Raw genomic sequence first — 22888 nt, forward strand, 5'->3', positions numbered from 1 at the left:
ACTACACTGACCACCCCCACTATCACTACCCACCTAGTTTAACACACTGACCACCCCACTATCACTACACTGACCACCCCACTACCACTACACTGACCACCCCACTATCACTACCCACCTAGTTTAACACACTGACCACCCCACTACCACTACACTGACCACCCCACTATCACTACACTGACCACTCCACTATCACTACACTGACCACCCCACTATCACTACCCACCTAGTTCCCCTCAACTCACTAATACCTGACCACCCCCACTATCACTACCCACCTAGTTCCCCTCAACTCACTAATACCTGCCACCTAATACCTGACCACCCCACTATCACTACCCACCTAGTTCCCCTCACCTCACTAATACCTGCCACCTAATACCTGACCACCCCACTATCACTACCCACCTAGTTTAACACACTGACCAACCCCACTATCACTACACTGACCATCCCACAATCACTACACTGACCACCCCACTATCACTACACTGACCACCCCACTATCACTACCCACCCAGTTTAAACACACTGACCACCCCACTATCACTACCCACCTAGTTTAAACACATTGACCACCCCACTATCACTACACTGACAGCCCCACTATCACTACACTGACCACCCCACTATCACTACACTGACCACCCCGCTATCACTACACTGACCACCCCACTATCACTACACTGACCACCCCACTATCACTACACTGACCACCCCACTATCACTACACTGACCACCCCACTATCACTACACTGACCACCCCACTACCACTACACTGACCACCCCACTATCAACTACACTGACCACCCCACTATCACTACACTGACCACCCCACTATCACTACCCACCCAGTTTAACACACTGACCACCCCACTATCACTACACTGACCACCCCACTATCACTACACTGACCACCCCACTATCACTACACTGACCACCCCACTACCACTACACTGACCACCCCACTATCACTACATGACACCCCACTATCACTACACTGACCACCCCCACTATCACTACACTGACCACCCCACTATCACTACTCACCTAGTTTAACACACTGACCACCCCACCATCACTACACTGACCACCCCACTATCACTACCCACCTAGTTTAAACACACTGACCACCCCACTATCACTACCCACCTAGTTTAACACACTGACCACCCCACTATCACTACACTGACCACCCCGCTATCACTACACTGACGACCCCACTATCACTACACTGACCACCCCACTATCACTACACTGACCACCCCGCTATCACTACACTGACCACCCCGCTATCACTACACTGACCACCCCACTATCACTACACTGACCACCCCCACTATCACTACACTGACCACCCCACTATCACTACACTGACCACCCCACTATCACTACACTGACCACCCCACTATCACCACTCACCTAGTTTAACACATTGACCACCCCACTATCACTACACTGACAGCCCCACTATCACTACACTGACCACCCCACTATCACTACACTGACCACCCCACTATCACTACACTGACCACCCCACTATCACTACACAGACCACCCCACTATCACTACACTGACCACCCCACTATCACTACACTGACCACCCCACTATCACTACTCACCTAGTTTAACACACTGACCACCCCACTATCGCTACACTGACAGCCCCACTATCACTACACTGACCACCCACTATCACTACACTGACCACACCCACTATCACTACACAGACCACCCCACTATCACTACACTGACCACCCACTACCACTACACTGACCACTCCTCTATCACTACACTGACCCCCCGCTATCACTACACTGACCACCCCACTATCACTACACTGACCACCCCACTACCACTACACTGACCACTCCACTATCACTACACTGAACCACCCCACTAATCACTACCCACCTAGTTTAACACACTGACCACCCCACTATCACTACACTGACCACCCCACTTCACTACCCACCTAGTTTAACACACTGACCACCCCACTATCACTACACTGACCACCCCACTATCATACACTGACCACTCCACTATCACTACACTGACCACCCCACTATCACTACCCACCTAGTTTAACACACTGACCACCCCACTTACCACTCCACTATCACCACACTGACTACCCACTATCACTACCCACCTAGTTTAACACACTGACCACCCCACTATCACTACCCACCTAGTTTAACACACTGACCACCCCACTATCACTACACTGACCACCCCACTACCACTACACTGACCACCCCACTATCACTACCCCCCTAGTTTAACACACTGACCACCCCACTAACCACTACACTGACCACCCCACTATTCACTACACTGACCACCCCACTATCACTACTCACCTAGTTTAACACACTGACCACCCCACTATCACTACACTGACCACCCCACTATCACTACACTGACACCCCACTATCACTACCCCACCCAGTTTATAACACACTGACCACCCCACTACCACTACACTGACCACCCCACTATCACTACCCACCCAGTTTAACACACTGACCACCCCACTATCACTAACACTGACCACCACCACTACCACTACACTGACCACCCCACTATCACCTACCCACCCAGATTAACTCTATCACTACCCACCTAGTTTAACACACTGACCACCCCACTAGCCACTACACTATCACTACACTGACCACCCCACTATCACTACACTAACCACCCCACTACCACTACACTGACCACCCCACTATCACTACACTGACCACTCCACTATCACTACACTGACCACCCCACTATCACTACACTGACCACCCCACTATCACTACACTGACCACCCCACTATCACTACACTGACCACCCCACTATCACTACACTGACCACCCCACTATCACTACACTGACCACCCCACTACCACTACACTGACCACCCCACTATCACTACACTGACCACCCCACTATCACTACACTGACCACCCCACTATCACTACACTGACCACCCCGCTATCACTACACTGACCACCCCACTATCACTACACTGACCACCCCACTATCACTACCCACCTAGTTTAAACACACTGACCACCCCACTATCACTACACTGACCACCCCACTATCACTACACTGACCACTCCACTATCACCACACTGACTACCCCACTATCACTACCCACCTAGTTTAACACACTGACCACCCCACTATCACTACACTGACCACCCCCACTACCACTACACTGACCACCCCACTATCACTACCCACCTAGTTTAACACACTGACCACCCCACTGCCACTACACTGACCACCCCACTATCACTACACTGACCACCCACTATCACTACACATAGTTTAACACACTGACAACCCCACTACCACTATCACTACACTGACCACCCCACTATCACTACACTGACCACCCCACTATCACTACCCACCCAGTTTAACACACTGACCACCCCACTACCACTACACTGACCACCCCACTATCACTACCCACCCAGTTTAACACACACTGACCACCCCACTATCACTACACTGACCACCCCACTACCACTACACTGACCACCCCACTATCACTACCCACCCAGATTAACTCTATCACTACCCACCTAGTTTAACACACTGACCACCCCACTACCACTACACTGACCACCCCACTATCACTACACTGACCACCCCACTATCACTACCCACCCAGATTAACTCTATCACTACCCACCTAGTTTAACACACTGACCACCCCACTACCACTACACTATCACTACACTGACCACCCCACGATCACTACACTAACCACCCCACTACCACTACACTGACCACCCCACTATCACTACACTGACCACTCCACTATCACTACACTGACCACCCCACTATCACTACACTGACCACCCCACTATCACTACACTGACCACCCCACTATCACTACACTGACCACCCCACTATCACTACACTGACCACCCCACTACCATTACACTGACCACCCCACTATCACTACACTGACCACCCCACTATCACTACCCACCAGTTTAACACACTGACCACCCCACTACCACTACACTGACCACCCCACTATCACTACACTGACCACCCCACTATCACTACACTGACCACCCCACTATCACTACACTGACCACCCCACTATCACTACACAGACCACCCACTATCACACACTGACCACCCCACTATCACTACACTGACCACCCCACTATCACTACTCACCTAGTTTAACACACTGACCACCCCACTATCACTACACTGACACACCCCACTATCACTACACTGACCCCCACTATCACTACACTGACCACCCCCTATCACTATCACCTACACAGACCACCCCACTATCACTACACACTGACCACCCCACTATCACTACACTGACCACTCCTCTATCACTACACTGACCACCCCGCTATCACTACACTGACCACCCCACTATCACTACACTGACCACCCCACTACCACTACACTGACCACTCCACTATCACTACACTGACCACCCCACTATCACTACTGACCACCTAGTTTAACACACTGACCACCCCACTATCACTACCCACCTAGTTTAACACACTGACCACCCCACTATCACTACACTGACCACCCCACTACCACTACACTGACCACCCCACTATCACTACCCACCTAGTTTAACACACTGACCACCCCACTATCACTACACTGACCACCCCACTATCACTACACTGACCACTCCACTATCACTACACTGACCACCCCACTATCACTACCCACCTAGTTCCCCTCAACTCACTAATACACTGACCACCCCACTATCACTACCCACCTAGTTCCCCTCAACTCACTAATACCTGCACCTAATACTGACCACCCCACTATCACTACCCACCTAGTTCCCCTCACCTCACTAATACCTGCCACCCTAATACCTGACCACCCCACTATCACTACCCACCTAGTTTAACACACTGACCACCCCACTATCACTACACTGACCATCCCACAATCACTACACTGACCACCCCACTATCACTACACTGACCACCCCACTATCACTACCCACCCAGTTAACACACTGACCACCCCACTATCACTACCCACCTAGTTTAAACACATTGACCACCCCACTATCACTACACTGACAGCCCCACTATCACTACACTGACCACCCCGCTATCACTACACTGACCACCCCACTATCACTACACTGACACCACCCCACTATCACTACACTGACCACCCCACTATCACTACACTGACCACCCCACTATCACTACACAGACCACCCCACTATCACTACACTGACCACCCCACTATCACTACACTGACCACCCCACTATCACTACACTGACCACCCCGCTATCACTACACTGACCAACCCCACTATCACTACACTGACCACCCCACTACCACTACACTGACCACTCCACTATCACTACACTGACCACCCCACTATCACTACACTGACCACCCCACTATCACTACTCACCCTAGTTTAACACACTGACCACCCCAGTATCACTACACTGACCACCCCACTATCACTACCCACCTAGTTTAACACACTGACCACCCCACTATCACTACACTGACCACCCCGCTATCACTACACTGACCACCCCACTATCACTACACTGACCACCCCACTATCACTACCCACCTAGTTTAACACACTGACCACCCCACTATCACTACACTGACCACCCCACTACCACTACACTGACCACCCCACTATCACTACCCACCTAGTTTAACACACTGACCACCCCACTACCACTACACTGACCACCCCACTATCACTACACTGACCACTCCACTATCACTACACTGACCACCCCACTATCACTACCCACCTAGTTCCCCTCAACTCACTAATACCTGACCACCCCACTATCACTACCCACCTAGTTCCCCTCAACTCACTAATACCTGCCACCTAATACCTGACCACCCCACTATCACTACCCACCTAGTTCCCCTCACCTCACTAATACCTGCCACCTAATACCTGACCACCCCACTATCACTACCCACCTAGTTTAACACACTGACCACCCCACTATCACTACACTGACCATCCCACAATCACTACACTGACCACCCCACTATCACTACACTGACCACCCCACTATCACTACCCCACCCAGTTTAACACACTGACCACCCCACTATCACTACCCACCTAGTTTAACACATTGACCACCCCACTATCACTACACTGACAGCCCCACTATCACTACACTGACACACCCACTATCACTACACTGACCACCCCGCTATCACTACACTGACCACCCCACTATCACTACACTGACCACCCCACTATCACTACACTGACCACCCCACTATCACTACACTGACCACCCCACTATCACTACACTGACCACCCCACTACCACTACACTGACCACCCCACTATCACTACACTGACCACCCCACTATCACTACACTGACCACCCCACTATCACTACCCACCCAGTTTAACACACTGACCACCCCACTATCACTACACTGACCACCCCACTATCACTACACTGACCACCCCACTATCACTACACTGACCACCCCACTACCACTACACTGACCACCCCACTATCACTACACTGACCACCCCACTATCACTACACTGACCACCCCACTATCACTACACTGACCACCCCACTATCACTACTCACCTAGTTTAACACACTGACCACCCCACCATCACTACACTGACCACCCCACTATCACTACCCACCTAGTTTAACACACTGACCACCCCACTATCACTACCCACCTAGTTTAACACACTGACCACCCCACTATCACTACACTGACCACCCCGCTATCACTACACTGACGACCCCACTATCACTACACTGACCACCCCACTATCACTACACTGACCACCCCGCTATCACTACACTGACCACCCCGCTATCACTACACTGACCACCCCACTATCACTACACTGACCACCCCACTATCACTACACTGACCACCCCACTATCACTACACTGACCACCCCACTATCACTACACTGACCACCCCACTATCACCACTCACCTAGTTTAACACATTGACCACCCCACTATCACTACACTGACAGCCCCACTATCACTACACTGACCACCCCACTATCACTACACTGACCACCCCACTATCACTACACTGACCACCCCACTATCACTACACAGACCACCCCACTATCACTACACTGACCACCCCACTATCACTACACTGACCACCCCACTATCACTACTCACCTAGTTTAACACACTGACCACCCCACTATCGCTACACTGACAGCCCCACTATCACTACACTGACCACCCACTATCACTACACTGACCACCCCACTATCACTACACAGACCACCCCACTATCACTACACTGACCACCCCACTACCACTACACTGACCACTCCTCTATCACTACACTGACCACCCCGCTATCACTACACTGACCACCCCACTATCACTACACTGACCACCCCACTACCACTACACTGACCACTCCACTATCACTACACTGACCACCCCACTATCACTACCCACCTAGTTTAACACACTGACCACCCCACTATCACTACACTGACCACCCCACTATCACTACCCACCTAGTTTAACACACTGACCACCCCACTATCACTACACTGACCACCCCACTATCACTACACTGACCACTCCACTATCACTACACTGACCACCCCACTATCACTACCCACCTAGTTTAACACACTGACCACCCCACTACCACTCCACTATCACCACACTGACTACCCACTATCACTACCCACCTAGTTTAACACACTGACCACCCCACTATCACTACCCACCTAGTTTAACACACTGACCACCCCACTATCACTACACTGACCACCCCACTACCACTACACTGACCACCCCACTATCACTACCCACCTAGTTTACACACTGACCACCCCCACTACCACTACACTGACCACCCCACTATCACTACACTGACCACCCCACTATCACTACTCACCTAGTTTAACACACTGACCACCCCACTATCACTACACTGACCACCCCACTATCACTACACTGACCACCCCACTATCACTACCCACCCAGTTTAACACACTGACCACCCCACTACCACTACACTGACCACCCCACTATCACTACCCACCCAGTTTAACACACTGACCACCCCACTATCACTACACTGACCACCCCCACTACCACTACACTGACCACCCCACTATCACTACCCACCCAGATTAACTCTATCACTACCCACCTAGTTTAACACACTGACCACCCCACTACCACTACACTATCACTACACTGACCACCCCACTATCACTACACTAACCACCCCACTACCACTACACTGACCACCCCACTATCACTACACTGACCACTCCACTATCACTACACTGACCACCCCACTATCACTACACTGACCACCCCACTATCACTACACTGACCACCCCACTATCACTACACTGACCACCCCACTATCACTACACTGACCACCCCACTATCACTACACTGACCACCCCACTACCACTACACTGACCACCCCACTATCACTTACACTGACCACCCCACTATCACTACACTGACCACCCCACTATCACTACACTGACCACCCCGCTATCACTACACTGACCACCCCACTATCCACTTACACTGACCACCCCACTATCACTACCCACCTAGTTTAACACACTGACCACCCCACTATCACTACCACTGACCACCCCACTATCACTACACTGACCACTCCACTATCACCACACTGACTACCCCACTATCACTACCCACCTAGTTTAACACACTGACCACCCCACTATCACTACACTGACCACCCCACTACCACTACACTGACCACCCCCACTATCACTACCCACCTAGTTTAACACACTGACCACCCCACTGCCACTACACTGACCACCCCACTATCACTACACTGACCACCCACTATCACTACCCACCTAGTTAACACACTGACCACCCCACTATCACTACACTGACCACCCCACTATCACTTACACTGACCACCCCACTATCACTACCCACCCAGTTTAACACACTGACCACCCCACTACCACTACACTGACCACCCCACTATCACTACCCACCCAGTTTAACACACTGACCACCCCCACTATCACTACACTGACCACCCCACTACCACTACATGACCACCCCACTATCACTACCCACCCAGATTAACTCTATCACTACCCACCTAGTTTAACACACTGACCACCCCCACTACCACTACACTGACCACCCCCACTATCACTACACTGACCACCCCACTATCACTACCCACCCAGATTAACTCTATCACTACCCACCTAGTTTAACACACTGACCACCCCACTACCACTACACTATCACTACACTGACCACCCCACGATCACTACACTAACCACCCCACTACCACTACACTGACCACCCCACTATCACTACACTGACCACTCCACTATCACTACACTGACCACCCCACTATCACTACACTGACCACCCACTATCACTACACTGACCACCCCCACTATCACTACACTGACCACCCCACTACCACTACACTGACCACCCCACTACCATTACACTGACCACCCCACTATCACTACACTGACCACCCCACTATCACTACCCACCCAGTTTAACACACTGACCACCCCACTACCACTACACTGACCACCCCACTATCACTACACTGACCACCCCACTATCACTACACTGACCACCCCACTATCACTACACTGGACCACCCCACTATCACTACCCACCTAGTTTAACACACTGACCACCCCCACTATCACTACACTGACCACCCCACATCACTACACTGACCACCCCACTATCACTACACTGACCACCCCCACTATCACTACACTGACCACCCCACTATCACTACACTGACCACCCCACTATCACTACACTGACCACCCCACTATCACTACTTCACCTAGTTTAACACACTGACCACCCCACTATCACTACCCACCTGTTTAACACACTGACCACCCCACTATCACTACACTGACCACCCCACTATCACTACACTGACCACCCCGCTATCACTACACTGATGACCCCACTATCACTACACTGACCACCCCACTATCACTACACCGACCCACCCCGCTATCACTACACTGACCACCCCGCTATCAATTAACTGACCACCCCGCTATCACTACAACTGACCACCCCACTATCACTACACTGACCACCCCACTATCACTACACTGACCACCCCCACTATCACTACACTGACCACCCCACTATCACTACACTGACCACCCCACTATCACTACTCACCTAGTTAACACATTTGACCACCCCACTATCACTACACTGACAGCCCCACTATCACTACACTGACCACCCCACTATCACTACACTGACCACCCCACTATCACTACACAGACCACCCCACTATCACTACACTGACCACCCCACTATCACTACACTGACCACCCCACTATCACTACTCACCTAGTTTAACACACTGACCACCCCACTATCCACTACACTGACAGGCCCCACTATCACTACACTGACCACCCCACTATCACTACACTGACCACCCCACTATCACTACACTGACCACCCCACTATCACTACACTGACCACCCCAATATCACTACACTGACCACCCCACTATCACTACACTGACCACCCCACTATCACTACACTGACCACCCCACTACCACTACACTGACCACCCCACTATCACTACACTGACCACCCCACTATCACTACACTGACCACCCCCACTATCACTACTCACCTAGTTTAACACACTGACCACCCCCACTATCACTACACTGACAGCCCCACTATCACTACACTGACCACCCCACTATCACTACACTGACCACCCCACTATCACTACACTGACCACCCCCACTATCACTACACTGACCCACCCAATATCACTACACTGACCACCCCACTATCACTACACTGACCACCCCACTATCACTACACTGACCACCCCACTACCACTACACTGACCACCCCACTATCACTACACTGACCACCCCACTATCACTACACTGACCACCCCACTATGGACTACCCACCCAGTTTAACACACTGACCACCCCACTATCACTACACTGACCACCCCACTATCACTACACTGACCACCCCAATATCACTACACTGACCACCCCACTATCACTACACTGACCACCCCACTATCACTACACTGACCACCCCACTATCCACTACACTGACCACCCCGCTATCACTACACTGACCAACCCCACTATCACTACACTGACCACCCCACTACCACTACACTGACCACTCCACTATCACTACACTGACCACCCCACTATCACTACACTGACCACCCCACTATCACTACTCACCTAGTTTAACACACTGACCACCCCAGTATCACTACACTGACCACCCCACTATCACTACCCACCTAGTTTAACACACTGACCACCCCACTATCACTACACTGACCACCCCGCTATCACTACACTGACCACCCCACTATCACTACACTGACCACCCCACTATCACTACACTGACCACCCCACTATCACTACCCACCTAGTTTAACACACTGACCACCCCACTATCACTACACTGACCACCCCACTACCACTACACTGACCACCCCACTACCACTACACTGACCACCCCACTATCACTACCCACCTAGTTTAACACACTGACCACCCCACTACCACTACACTGACCACCCCACTATCACTACACTGACCACCCCACTATCACTACACTGACCACCCCACTATCACTACACTGACCACCCCGCTATCACTACACTGACCACCCCACTACCCACTACACTGACCACTCCACTATCACTACACTGACCACCCCACTATCACTACACTGACCACCCCACTATCACTACTCACCTAGTTTAACACACTGACCACCCCAGTATCACTACACTGACCACCCCACTATCACTACCCACCTAGTTTAACACACTGACCACCCCACTATCACTACACTGACCACCCCGCTATCACTACACTGACCACCCCACTATCACTACACTGACCACCCCACTATCACTACCCACCTAGTTTAACACACTGACCACCCCACTATCACTACACTGACCACCCCACTACCACTACACTGACCACCCCACTATCACTACCCACCTAGTTTAACACACTGACCACCCCACTACCACTACACTGACCACCCCACTATCACTACACTGACCACCCCACTATCACTACACTGACCACCCCACTATCACTACACTGACCACCCCGCTATCACTACACTGACCACCCCACTATCACTACACTGACCACCCCACTATCACTACCCACCTAGTTTAACACACTGACCACCCCACTATCACTACACTGACCACCCCACTATCACTACACTGACCACTCCACTATCACCACACTGACTACCCCACTATCACTACCCACCTAGTTTAACACACTGACCACCCCACTATCACTACCCACCTAGTTTAACACACTGACCACCCCACTATCACTACACTGACCACCCCACTACCACTACACTGACCACCCCACTATCACTACCCACCTAGTTTAACACACTGACCAGCCCACTGCCACTACACTGACCACCCCACTATCACTACACTGACCACCCCACTATCACTACTCACCTAGTTTAACACACTGACCACCCCACTATCACTACACTGACCACCCCACTATCACTACCCACCCAGTTTAACACACTGACCACCCCACTATCACTACACTGACCACCCCACTACCACTACACTGACCACCCCACTATCACTACCCACCCAGATTAACTCTATCACTACCCACCTAGTTTAACACACTGACCACCCCACTACCACTACACTGACCACCCCACTATCACTACACTGACCACCCCACTATCACTACCCACCCAGATTAACTCTATCACTACCCACCTAGTTTAACACACTGACCACCCCACGATCACTACACTAACCACCCCACTACCACTACACTGACCACCCCACTATCACTACACTGACCACTCCACTATCACTACACTGACCACCCCACTATCACTACACTGACCACCCCACTATCACTACACTGACCACCCCACTATCACTACACTGACCACCCCACTATCACTACACTGACCACCCCACTATCACTACACTGACCACCCCACTACCACTACACTGACCACCCCACTATCACTACACTGACCACCCCACTATCACTACCCAACCAGTTTAACACACTGACCACCCCACTACCACTACACTGACCACCCCACTATCACTACACTGACCACCCCACTATCACTACACTGACCACCCCACTATCACTACTCACCTAGTTTAACACACTGACCACCCCACTATCACTACCCACCTAGTTTAACACACTGACCACCCCACTATCACTACACTGACCACCCCACTATCACTACACTGACCACCCCACTATCACTACACTGACCACCCCACTATCACTACACTGACCACCCCACTATCACTACACTGACCACCCCACTATCACTACACTGACCACCCCACTATCACTACACTGACCACCCCACTATCACTACTCAACTAGTTTAACACACTGACCACCCCACCACCACTACCCACCTAGTTAACACACTGACCACCCCACTATCACTACACTGACCACCCCACTATCACTACACTGACCACCCCGCTATCACTACACTGATGACCCCACTATCACTACACTGACCACTCCACTATCACTACACCGACCACCCCGCTATCAACTACACTGACCACCCCGCTATCAATTAACTGACCACCCCGCTATCACTACACTGACCACCCCACTACCACTACACTGACCACCCCACTATCACTACACTGACCACCCCACTATCACTACACTGACCACCCACTATCACTACACTGACCACCCCACTATCACTACTCACCTAGTTTAAACACATTGACCACCCCACTATCACTACACTGACAGCCCCACTATCACTACACTGACCACCCCACTATCACTACACTGACCACCCCACTATCACTACACAGACCAACCCCACTATCACTACACTGACCACCCCACTATCACTACTCACCTAGTTTAACACACTGACCACCCCACTATCACTACACTGACAGCCCCACTATCACTACACTGACCACCCCACTATCACTACACTGACCACCCCACTATCACTACACTGACCACCCCACTATCACTACACTGACCCACCCCAATATCACTACACTGACCACCCCACTACCACTACACTGACCACCCCCACTATCACTACACTGACCACCCCACTATCACTACACTGACCACCCCACTATCACTACTCACCTAGTTTACACACTGACCACCCCACTATCACTACACTGACAGCCCCACTATCACTACACTGACCACCCCACTATCACTACACTGACCACCCCACTATCACTACACTGACCACCCCACTATCACTACACTGACCACCCCAATATCACTACACTGACCACCCCCACTATCACTACACTGACCACCCCACTATCACTACACTGACCACCCCACTACCACTACACTGACCACCCCACTATCACTACACTGACCACCCCACTATCACTACACTGACCACCCCACTATGACTACCCACCCAGTTTAACACACTGACCACCCCACTATCACTACACTGACCACCCCACTATCACTACACTGACCACCCCACTATCACTACACTGACCACCCACTATCACTACACTGACCACCCCACTATCACTACACAGACCACCCCACTATCACTACACTGACCACCCCACTATCACTACACTGACCACCCCACTATCACTACACTGACCACCCCGCTATCACTACACTGACCAACCCCACTATCACTACACTGACCACCCCACTACCACTACACTGACCACTCCACTATCACTACACTGACCACCCCACTATCACTACACTGACCACCCCACTATCACTACTCACCTAGTTTAACACACTGACCACCCCAGTATCACTACACTGACCACCCCACTATCACTACCCACCTAGTTTAACACACTGACCACCCCACTATCACTACACTGACCACCCCGCTATCACTACACTGACCACCCCACTATCACTACACTGACCACCCCACTACCACTACACTGACCACCCCACTACCACTACACTGACCACCCCACTATCACTACCCACCTGGTTTAACACACTGACCACCCCACTACCACTACACTGACCACCCCACTATCACTACACTGACCACTCCACTATCACTACACTGACCACCCCACTATCACTACCCACCTAGTTCCCCTCAACTCACTAATACCTGACCACCCCACTATCACTACCCACCTAGTTCCCCTCAACTCACTAATACCTGCCACCTAATACCTGACCACCCCCACTATCACTACCCACCTAGTTCCCCTCACCTCACTAATACCTGCCACCTAATACCTGACCACCCCACTATCACTACCCACCTAGTTTAACACACTGACCACCCCACTATCACTACACTGACCATCCCACAATCACTACACTGACCACCCCACTATCACTACACTGACCACCCCACTATCACTACCCACCCAGTTTAACACACTGACCACCCCACTATCACTACCCACCTAGTTTAACACATTGACCACCCCACTATCACTACACTGACAGCCCCACTATCACTACACTGACCACCCCACTATCACTACACTGACCACCCCCGCTATCACTACACTGACCACCCCACTATCACTACACTGACCACCCCACTATCACTACACTGACCACCCCACTATCACTACTCTGACCACCCCACTATCACTACACTGACCACCCCACTACCACCACACTGACCACCCCACTATCACTACACTGACCACCCCACTATCACTACACTGACCACCCCACTATCACTACCCACCCAGTTTAACACACTGACCACCCCACTATCACTACACTGACCACCCCACTATCACTACACTGACCACCCCACTATCACTACACTGACCACCCCACTACCACTACACTGACCACCCCACTATCACTACACTGACCACCCCACTATCACTACACTGACCACCCCACTATCACTACACTGACCACCCCACTATCACTACTCACCTAGTTTAACACACTGACCACCCCACCATCACTACACTGACCACCCCACTATCACTACCCACCTAGTTTAACACACTGACCACCCCACTATCACTACCCACCTAGTTTAACACACTGACCACCCCACTATCACTACACTGACCACCCCACTATCACTACACTGACCACCCCGCTATCACTACACTGACGACCCCACTATCACTACACTGACCACCCCACTATCACTACACTGACCACCCCGCTATCACTACACTGACCACCCCGCTATCACTACACTGACCACCCCACTATCACTACACTGACCACCCCACTATCACTACACTGACCACCCCACTATCACTACACTGACCACCCCACTATCACTACACTGACCACCCCACTATCACTACACTGACCACCCCACTATCACCACTCACCTAGTTTAACACATTGACCACCCCACTATCACTACACTGACAGCCCCACTATCACTACACTGACCACCCCACTATCACTACACTGACCACCCCACTATCACTACACTGACCACCCCACTATCACTACACAGACCACCCCACTATCACTACACTGACCACCCCACTATCACTACACTGACCCACCCCACTATCACTACTCACCTAGTTTAACACACTGACCACCCCACTATCACTACACTGACAGCCCCACTATCACTACACTGACCACCCACTATCACTACACTGACCACCCCACTATCACTACACAGACCACCCCACTATCACTACACTGACCACCCCACTATCACTACACTGACCACCCCACTACCACTACACTGACCACCCCACTACCACTACACTGACCACCCCACTATCACTACCCACCTGGTTTAACACACTGACCACCCCACTACCACTACACTGACCACCCCACTATCACTACACTGACCACTCCACTATCACTACACTGACCACCCCACTATCACTACCCACCTAGTTCCCCTCAACTCACTAATACCTGACCACCCCACTATCACTACCCACCTAGTTCCCCTCAACTCACTAATACCTGCCACCTAATACCTGACCACCCCACTATCACTACCCACCTAGTTCCCCTCACCTCACTAATACCTGCCACCTAATACCTGACCACCCCACTATCACTACCCACCTAGTTTAACACACTGACCACCCCACTATCACTACACTGACCATCCCACAATCACTACACTGACCACCCCACTATCACTACACTGACCACCCCACTATCACTACCCACCCAGTTTAACACACTGACCACCCCACTATCACTACCCACCTAGTTTAACACATTGACCACCCCACTATCACTACACTGACAGCCCCACTATCACTACACTGACCACCCCACTATCACTACACTGACCACCCCGCTATCACTACACTGACCACCCCACTATCACTACACTGACCACCCCACTATCACTACACTGACCACCCCACTATCACTACTCTGACCACCCCACTATCACTACACTGACCACCCCACTACCACTACACTGACCACCCCACTATCACTACACTGACCACCCCACTATCACTACACTGACCACCCCACTATCACTACCCACCAGTTTAACACACTGACCACCCCACTATCACTACACTGACCACCCCACTATCACTACACTGACCACCCCACTATCACTACACTGACCACCCCACTACCACTACACTGACCACCCCACTATCACTACACTGACCACCCCACTATCACTACACTGACCACCCCACTATCACTACACTGACCACCCCACTATCACTACTCACCTAGTTTAACACACTGACCACCCCACCATCACTACACTGACCACCCCACTATCACTACCCACCTAGTTTAACACACTGACCCACCCCACTATCACTACCCACCTAGTTTAACACACTGACCACCCCACTATCACTACACTGACCACCCCACTATCACTACACTGACCACCCCGCTATCACTACACTGACGACCCCACTATCACTACACTGACCACCCCACTATCACTACACTGACCACCCCGCTATCACTACACTGACCACCCCGCTATCACTACACTGACCACCCCACTATCACTACACTGACCACCCCACTATCACTACACTGACCACCCCACTATCACTACACTGACCACCCCACTATCACTACACTGACCACCCCACTATCACCACTCACCTAGTTTAACACATTGACCACCCCACTATCACTACACTGACAGCCCCACTATCACTACACTGACCACCCCACTATCACTACACTGACCACCCCACTATCACTACACAGACCACCCCCACTATCACTACACTGACCACCCCACTATCACTACACTGACCACCCCACTATCACTACTCACCTAGTTTAACACACTGACCACCCCACTATCACTACACTGACAGCCCCACTATCACTACACTGACCACCCACTATCACTACACTGACCACCCCACTATCACTACACTGACCACCCCACTATCACTACACTGACCACCCCACTATCACTACCCACCTAGTTTAACACACTGACCACCCCACTATCACTACACTGACCACCCCACTATCACTACACTGACCACTCCACTATCACTACACTGACCACCCCACTATCACTACCCACCTAGTTTAACACACTGACCACCCCACTACCACTCCACTATCACCACACTGACTACCCCACTATCACTACCCACCTAGTTTAACACACTGACCACCCCACTATCACTACCCACCTAGTTTAACACACTGACCACCCCACTATCACTACACTGACCACCCCACTACCACTACACTGACCACCCCACTATCACTACCCACCTAGTTTAACACACTGACCACCCCACTACCACTACACTGACCACCCCACTATCACTACACTGACCACCCCACTATCACTACTCACCTAGTTTAACACACTGACCACCCCCACTATCACTACACTGACCACCCCACTATCACTACACTGACCACCCCACTATCACTACCCACCCAGTTTAACACACTGACCACCCCACTACCACTACACTGACCACCCCACTATCACTACCCACCCAGTTTAACACACTGACCACCCCACTATCACTACACTGACCACCCCACTACCACTACACTGACCACCCCACTATCACTACCCACCCAGATTAACTCTATCACTACCCACCTAGTTTAACACACTGACCACCCCACTACCACTACACTGACCACCCCACTATCACTACACTGACCACCCCACTATCACTACCCACCCAGATTAACTCTATCACTACCCACCTAGTTTAACACACTGACCACCCCACTACCACTACACTATCACTACACTGACCACCCCACTATCACTACACTAACCACCCCACTACCACTACACTGACCACCCCACTATCACTACACTGACCACCCCACTATCACTACACTGACCACTCCACTATCACTACACTGACCACCCCACTATCACTACACTGACCACCCCACTATCACTACACTGACCACCCCACTATCACTACACTGACCACCCCACTATCACTACACTGACCACCCTACTATCACTACCCACCCAGTTTAACACACTGACCACCCCACTATCACTACACTGACCACCCCACTATCACTACACTGACCGCTCCACTATCACTACACTGACCACCCCACAATCACTACACTGACCACCCCACTATCACTACACTGACCACCCCACTATCACTACACTGACCACCCCACTATCACTACACTGACCACCCCACTATCACTACACAGACCACCCCACTATCACTACACTGACCACCCCACTATCACTACACTGACCACCCCCACTATCACTACTCACCTAGTTTAACACACTGACCACCCCACTATCACTACACTGACAGCCCCACTATCACTACACTGACCACCCACTATCACTACACTGACCACCCCACTATCACTACACAGACCACCCCACTATCACTACACTGACCACCCCACTACCACTACACTGACCACTCCTCTATCACTACACTGACCACCCCGCTATCACTACACTGACCACCCCACTATCACTACACTGACCACCCCGCTATCACTACACTGACCACCCCACTATCACTACACTGACCACCCCACTATCACTACCCACCTAGTTTAACACACTGACCACCCCACTATCACTACACTGACCACCCCACTATCACTACACTGACCACTCCACTATCACTACACTGACCACCCCACTATCACTACCCACCTAGTTTAACACACTGACCACCCCACTACCACTCCACTATCACCACACTGACTACCCCACTATCACTACCCACCTAGTTTAACACACTGACCACCCCACTATCACTACCCACCTAGTTTAACACACTGACCACCCCACTATCACTACACTGACCACCCCACTACCACTACACTGACCACCCCACTATCACTACCCACCTAGTTTAACACACTGACCACCCCACTACCACTACACTGACCACCCCACTATCACTACACTGACCACCCCACTATCACTACTCACCTAGTTTAACACACTGACCACCCCACTATCACTACACTGACCACCCCACTATCACTACACTGACCACCCCACTATCACTACCCACCCAGTTTAACACACTGACCACCCCACTACCACTACACTGACCACCCCACTATCACTACCCACCCAGTTTAACACACTGACCACCCCACTATCACTACACTGACCACCCCACTACCACTACACTGACCACCCCACTATCACTACCCACCCAGATTAACTCTATCACTACCCACCTAGTTTAACACACTGACCACCCCACTACCACTACACTGACCACCCCACTATCACTACACTGACCACCCCACTATCACTACCCACCCAGATTAACTCTATCACTACCCACCTAGTTTAACACACTGACCACCCCACTACCACTACACTATCACTACACTGACCACCCCACTATCACTACACTAACCACCCCACTACCACTACACTGACCACCCCACTATCACTACACTGACCACTCCACTATCACTACACTGACCACCCCACTATCACTACACTGACCACCCCACTATCACTACACTGACCACCCCACTATCACTACACTGACCACCCCACTATCACTACACTGACCACCCTACTATCACTACCCACCCAGTTTAACACACTGACCACCCCACTATCACTACACTGACCACCCCACTATCACTACACTGACCGCTCCACTATCACTACACTGACCACCCCACGATCACTACACTGACCACCCCACTATCACTACACTGACCACCCCACTATCACTACACTGACCACCCCACTATCACTACACTGAACATCCCACTATCACTACACTGACCACCCCACTATCACTACACTGACCACTCCACTATCACTACCCACCTAGTTTAACACACTGACCACCCCACTATCACTACACTGACCACTCCACTATCACTACACTGACCACCCCACTATCACTACACTAACCACCCCACTACCACTACACTGACCACCCCACTATCACTACACTACACTGACCACCCCACTATCACTACACTGACCACTCCACTATCACTACACTGACCACCCCACTATCACTACACTGACCACCCCACTATCACTACACTGACCACCCCACTATCACTACCCACCTAGTTTAACACACTGACCACCCCACTATCACTACACTGACCACCCAACTATCACTACACTGACCACCCCACTATCACTACACTGACCACCCCACTACCACTACCCACCTAGTTTAACACACTGACCACCCCACTATCACTACACTGACCACCCCACTATCACTACCCACCCAGTTCCCCTCAGCCTCACTCACTGCTCAGCCCAATAGCTCTCTCAGACCTGAGCACCTTTAACTATGCTAGGCCTTGAATGGAACAAAAAAAATCTGTTTGGTATTTATGCACATGTTCTGCTCTCTCAGCAAGGTACCAGAATATTAAACCAGCGTTGCTGCCCCCAGGAGGCAGAGGCCGGGACTACGGATCAGTGGGTCTGGACTGTGGGTCAAACTACTCCGTGACTATGATTATAGGAGACAAGCAGTCTGCCGCTTCTCCCACTCTCAGTTGTGATGGTAGTGGTCCATCTATCACCAGTCACACTGACCCACAGCGCCCCCTCCTGGATGGATGGCAGCACCACTCATATCACCAGGACTCTACTACAAGAAGGCAGCTTCACCAGCACCAAGCAATGTACCACCACGACCAGGAACCATCTCTGAGGTCCTGCACCGGTCTGCCTCCGCCACGCAAGAAGTCTGTCTTCAACAAGTTCTTTGGGAAGAAAGACTGAAGCTGTTATCAATCAATCACATATTTCTCTTACCTTTCTTTTGGTATTTTCTTAAAACTGCATCATCGTTGGTTAAGGGCTTGTAAGAAAGCATTTCACTGTTGTATTCGGCGCATGTGACAAATAAAATTTGATTTGATATTTATGAAGTCCTTTTTTACTTTTACAGTCCTTTCTTGCCCAACAGCTGAGTTATAACGGACTGAAGTTATCATCATAGCAGCACGTCTGAACTCTGACGTCTTGAGTTTGCTATGTGAGGGCTGCTGTACTCTGTATTTTTACTCAATAAGGATTGGAAACCAAGCAGGCTTTGTGTATTAATGTGTGGTGCTCATTAAATGACACCTGCTACTTACAGTAGCTAATCTATTTGTGTTTGAACCATCCGTAGTCCTAAGTCCTAAAAATACAGGTAAAACAAGCTGTGTGTCCTGGATAATAGTGGGCCCTGAAATGATTGACACCCTTGATAAATGATTGACACCCTTGATAAATGATTGACACCCTTGATAAATGGTTGACACCCTTGATAAATGGTTGACACCCTTGATAAATGGTTGACACCCTTGATAAATGG

The 22888-nt window shown here is 51.1% G+C and overlaps 1 protein-coding gene across 3 annotated transcripts in view; it reads left to right on the forward strand.

The window, feature by feature from the left end:
* The window catches only part of mymx (myomixer), a 59827-nt gene extending 37025 nt beyond the window's left edge, over positions 1 to 22802 (forward strand). For all 3 annotated transcript variants that reach the window (XM_031798843.1, XM_031798844.1, XM_031798845.1), the window contains one exon: positions 21935 to 22802. In XM_031798843.1, the coding sequence (XP_031654703.1) occupies positions 21935 to 22308 (374 nt within the window). In that variant the 3' untranslated portion in view covers positions 22309 to 22802. The remainder of the gene's footprint in view (positions 1 to 21934) is intronic.
* The last annotated feature ends 86 nt before the right edge of the window (positions 22803 to 22888 follow it).

Source organism: Oncorhynchus kisutch, linkage group LG20 (genome assembly GCF_002021735.2).
Source record: "Oncorhynchus kisutch isolate 150728-3 linkage group LG20, Okis_V2, whole genome shotgun sequence".
NCBI classification, from domain to species: domain Eukaryota; kingdom Metazoa; phylum Chordata; class Actinopteri; order Salmoniformes; family Salmonidae; genus Oncorhynchus; species Oncorhynchus kisutch.